This window comes from Camellia sinensis, chromosome 3, assembly GCF_055761805.1.
Source record: "Camellia sinensis isolate YWXY chromosome 3, ASM5576180v1, whole genome shotgun sequence".
Lineage (NCBI taxonomy): Eukaryota > Viridiplantae > Streptophyta > Magnoliopsida > Ericales > Theaceae > Camellia > Camellia sinensis.
The window spans coordinates 219,695,621-219,700,517 of NC_138963.1; the positions used below are offsets into that span (position 1 = coordinate 219,695,621).

Consider the following 4,897-nt stretch of genomic DNA (forward strand, 5'->3'; position numbering starts at 1 on the left):
GGTTGACCACCCGGTCGACCACCAAAAGTTGAAAAAGTTCAAAAAAAAAGGTTCAAACCGGTAAAAAATAAAAAAATAAAAAAATAAATTTTTTTTGCCATTACCGGTTGACCGGCCGATCGACCGGCCGGTCAACCAACCGGTTGCCCAGTGCAAATTTGATGAAACGGATTTGATGTTGAACCGTTGGAGCGCGAAGTATCAAATTAAGGAAATGACTCATTTTTCACTCAGATTTGGTGAAAAATTTGGTACACCGTTGGAGATGCTCTTATTATTCTCTTTTTGTTTGTCTTTCCACCTTTGTTATTATTTTAAACTATATACATCTTATTTTATTATTATTTTGAGTTTAAATCTTTTCATCCTTATTATTTTGTTATTTTACACTACATACATTTTCTCTATTTTTGTACTTCATATTCACTGTTTGTTTGTTTTTTCACGTACGAAACAAAATCGCTCACGTGAAAAAAAGTATTAGTTCCATAAAGACCACAATCCTATATTGTATATATATATATACAATACATATGGTTGCCAGAAGAGTAGTTTTTCTTCCCTCCTTTAATTAGGAGTGATTTGAAATAATTTAAGTAAGTACACTTATTAATTTTTTGTAAAATATAAATTGAGTTTGAAATGACATGATAGAGAGATGATATAACTTAAATAACATATTAACATTTTAACTTTATGACTTTTTTAAAATTTCCCAAAGCTTAAAATCCTCTCCTCGTCCCTGCCAAACCAAACTCTCTATGTTTTGGTATTATATATGTATGAGCAACGAATATCAACCCAATGCCCACTCTTTCTCACACCTGCCATTTGTCCTTCCACAACCCAATTCCCACTCAGCGGCGTCTCTTTCACCATAGGAGGATCTAATCACAAGTCCAAATTAAAACCCAAATTTTCATATTAGTTCCTATTACGTTCATCATACATTAGCAGACATAGCTTCCTTTTCTTTCTCTTCAAATGGATCTGATCTTCTCATCCTCTCCCCCTCTGTTTCTCGTCCTCATTTTGCTTGTGATCTCCAAAGGTAAATTCAACATTATATCGATGTTGTCTGATATTGATCGATATATAATTCTATAGTCAATATTGCATGCATATTGTTATTTAAAATCATAGACTACAATGTAATGTAAAACAATGAAGAACTTGCATGTATTAATGGATACCCCTTTTGATTTCAGGCATTTCAGGGGCTACATTTACACTAATAAACAGGTGCGACTACACAGTATGGCCTGGAATTCTAGGCAACACCAGATTAGATAGTTCCGGGTTCGAACTCCAGTCAGGCGGGTCACGATCCTTCCAAGCTCCACCGGGTTGGTCAGGTCGCTTCTGGGGCAGAACCGGCTGTAATTTCGATGCCAATACGGGTCAAGGAAACTGCTCCACCGGTGACTGCGGGTCGAACCAGGCGGAGTGCAACGGTGCCGGTGCAGCCCCACCCGCAACTCTAGCCGAGTTCACAATTGGGTCGGGTGACCAGGACTTCTACGACGTAAGTTTAGTTGATGGATACAATTTGCCAATGATTGTGGAAGCTAGTGGCGGGTCGGGTGCATGCGGATCAACGGGATGTGTGACCGACTTGAACGGGCAGTGCCCGACGGAGCTTCGGGTCGGGGATGGGGAAGCGTGTAAGAGCGCGTGTGAGGCGTTTGGGAATCCGGAATATTGTTGCAGCGGCGCGTTTGGTACACCCGCCACGTGTAGGCCATCGGTTTATTCGGAGATGTTTAAATCGGCGTGTCCGAGATCGTATAGCTACGCTTATGATGATGCCACGAGTACTTTTACGTGCACCGGCGGTGATTATACCATTACATTCTGTCCTTCCTCTCCAAGGTAATTTAAAGTCCATTTCATTTGTTTATTTCCACTTTCTTTTTTCGTTTTTAAATTTAAAAAAATATATATATATTCCCACTTTAAACAACAACATTGGCAATTGAGATGAGATGCTCCAATTCAACATGATAAACTTCTCCTACTTTTATTGATATAAAATTTGCCACTAAAATAATGATACTGGCTATTTTTTTGGTAATTAATAATCATTTTGATGAATTTTTTATGCAAATAACAATTGTGACATACCACACAAATTTCTTTTGCTCCTACTAGTACACCTATATAAAACTACGATTATTTTGACTTGTTTCCGCTTAGATTAATTTTTTCCTTTATTATATTTCCATTTCCTTCTATTGTCTAGTAATTATGTTTTCTAAACATTCTCTTTCAATATTAGCTCTTCTTTTGCTCAAAGTGAATATTCAACCACATTGTTGTTAATGGGAGAGTGTCAACAAAAGAATTTGTTCTCTCCAATAAAATAAAAATGAAATCAAAATTTTTTTGATGCACTTTATACTTAGAGCATCTCCTTTTTTTGAATCGGGTGTTTCATCTTTCCTTTCTTTTCTTTTTTCTATCAATAGGTATTAGATAATTCACCATTGCATTATGAGAAATGCATAAAATTGAAGATTAGCTTCTCTAAGAAAGCTCAATAATAATAATAATAAGTTTTACAAGTAGAATTGAATATAATAGCACAAAAACTGGGATACTAATAAGGGAAATTATTTAATATTCTCGGAGTATTATATATATGTACTCCTTAACCAGTCATCATTTAATATACTCTTCATGTTCCCCAATCACCCATCACAATACCCCACTTACCCACTTTCTCCACCAATTACAATGCTATAGAACATCACATGTTTATATTCCGAGATTACTGAATAATTACCCTACTAATCACAATTAATTGTCACAAAATCACACATGTATCAACCAACTTTCTGTTCACCAAGCATGCAATGCAGTGTCTTGTTAAAAAAAAAATTCGCTCATTTTCTTATCTTGATTAATGTTGTGTTTGGTTGAGGGATTTGAGGAGGGATTTGGAAAAGGAAATGAAAAAATGTAGGTGAAATGTGAAAAAAATATACCAACATTTCACATAGTTTCACACACCTTTTCCCTTTCTCTTTCCAAATCCCTCCCCAAGTCCCCCAACCAAACACAGCATAAAGGAATTTATGGTAACAAGGTTACGTCTCCTCATAGAATTTATGGATTTGTGAAATGAAAACAAGAAAAAAAATTAAAGGCAATAAACCAATGAGAAAAATACCATAGCACTTGGTTGTCATCTTATCATATCTTCTACAAACTTTTTAATTTTTCTTCTATTCATGTGATTCTTTGTAGATTATTACATCTGTGACATGTCTAATCATTTCAACTTTAATTTTTGCAGCCAAAAATCTTCAAAAGATTCATCACCACCAATACCTAGAGGAACAACAAGCGGGTCACCCGCGACAACAGGAGCAACAGATGGGTCTGGATCCAGATCAGGAAATAACCCAACATTGGACAACAATTCATGGTTGCCCAATTTTGTAATTGGAAGTTCATCAAAGACCACTAACAATTTTAGCATGGGTTCTACATTGATTGCAAGCATAATCACTCTGCTAATCCTACGTTTGCATTGCTTTTAATTGATTTATCTCTCTGCAACTCTCTCTTCATCCACACACCGCGGCATTAATGGTGACTTGAGAATTGAGATTAACATCACAAGGAATCCCGATGGAAATCCAGATTGTAATTAAAGAGCAATTTTCCAACTCATATGTATAGATATTAATTTGAAGCTTTTAATCAATAGATTAATATATACACCATTGTCATCTTTTACTACCTTTTTGTTTCTTGAAGTTTTCAAAGATATGTTAGGCAACCCAAAAGATTCAATGGAAGAGTTTTTGACAAGACAAATGTTATGTATTAATCGAGGCCAAATTGTACAACATTGAGGCCAGTAATTAGGATTCTTTAATCTTACTTGCCAGTCAGATTGTATATTTTATATCTATTTAATGCCAATCAAGTAAAATAAGGTTGGAGCACAAAATGAGCAAAAACACAGCATTTTAACTAGAAAAATACTTCCCGCACATGTAGAGGATCATTCTCGTACGTGCAGCCCATCCATTGCAGCCAAATAGGGCCCAAGAAAATCGCATATGCGGAGGCCCATTCTCGCACATGCGAAACCCTCACCGCACGTGCGTAGGGGTGTAATTTTGGCCCGTGGCCCATGAGCGGCCCGAAGCCCGCCGGCAGCCCGAGGTGGGCCCGACCTGTTAATGCTCGTTTAGGCCCGGGCCCAAGCCCAACCTGAGGCCTTGTGCCAATTTTGAAGCCCGGCCCATCAGCCCGCTCAAGGCCAGCCCAAAAGCCCAGCCCGAGGCCTAGTGTTATTTTTAATGGAAAATAACAAAATTTTGGTGGAAAAAATAAAAAAAAATTGTTTAAGCCCGCCCAAAGCCCAGGCCTAGGGGCCCTGCCCGAGGCTCGACCCACTGGCCCACCCAAAGTCCGAATACCCCTAGGCCTGGGCTTGGGCCTGGGCCTAGTTTTCTAGCCCATGGGCCAGCCCGACTCGATTTTTTGGCAGGAGCCTGCAAGGCCCGACATGAACCCAGCCCAGTCCAATTTTTTGGCAAGGGCCCACAAGGCCTGACATGAACCCGGCCCGGCCCGAGCCCAGATGGGCCGGGCTGAGCCAAAATTACACCCCTACACGTGCGGTGACATTTCCCGCACATGTGGCCATACCTCAAAAAATGTTTTGGAAAAGTTGGAGATATAAAAGGCTGAAAAAAAGGCTGGATTAGGGTTCTGAAATTTTCCAAAGGATAAAAGAGGCTAGGATTTGAAGACAACAGTTTCAAGCTTCAAGAATATCTCTCTTCTGTTTCTCTACCTCTTCTCACTCCTTCATGAGTGGCTAGTTCTTCTATTTCTAGGGTTTTAATGAAACATTAGCCACGTAAATAAGGTTTCA

The 4,897-nt window shown here is 38.6% G+C and overlaps 1 protein-coding gene across 1 annotated transcript; it reads left to right on the forward strand.

The window, feature by feature from the left end:
* Positions 1-265: 265 nt before the first annotated feature.
* On the forward strand, positions 266-3,825 carry LOC145823110 (thaumatin-like protein 1). Its single transcript, XM_082922298.1, has 3 exons — positions 266-1,051; positions 1,209-1,872; positions 3,299-3,825. The coding sequence occupies exons 1-3, from the start codon at positions 985-987 to the stop codon at positions 3,543-3,545; spliced, it is 978 nt and encodes a 325-aa protein (XP_082778424.1). The 5' UTR covers positions 266-984; the 3' UTR covers positions 3,546-3,825.
* Positions 3,826-4,897: the final 1,072 nt, after the last annotated feature.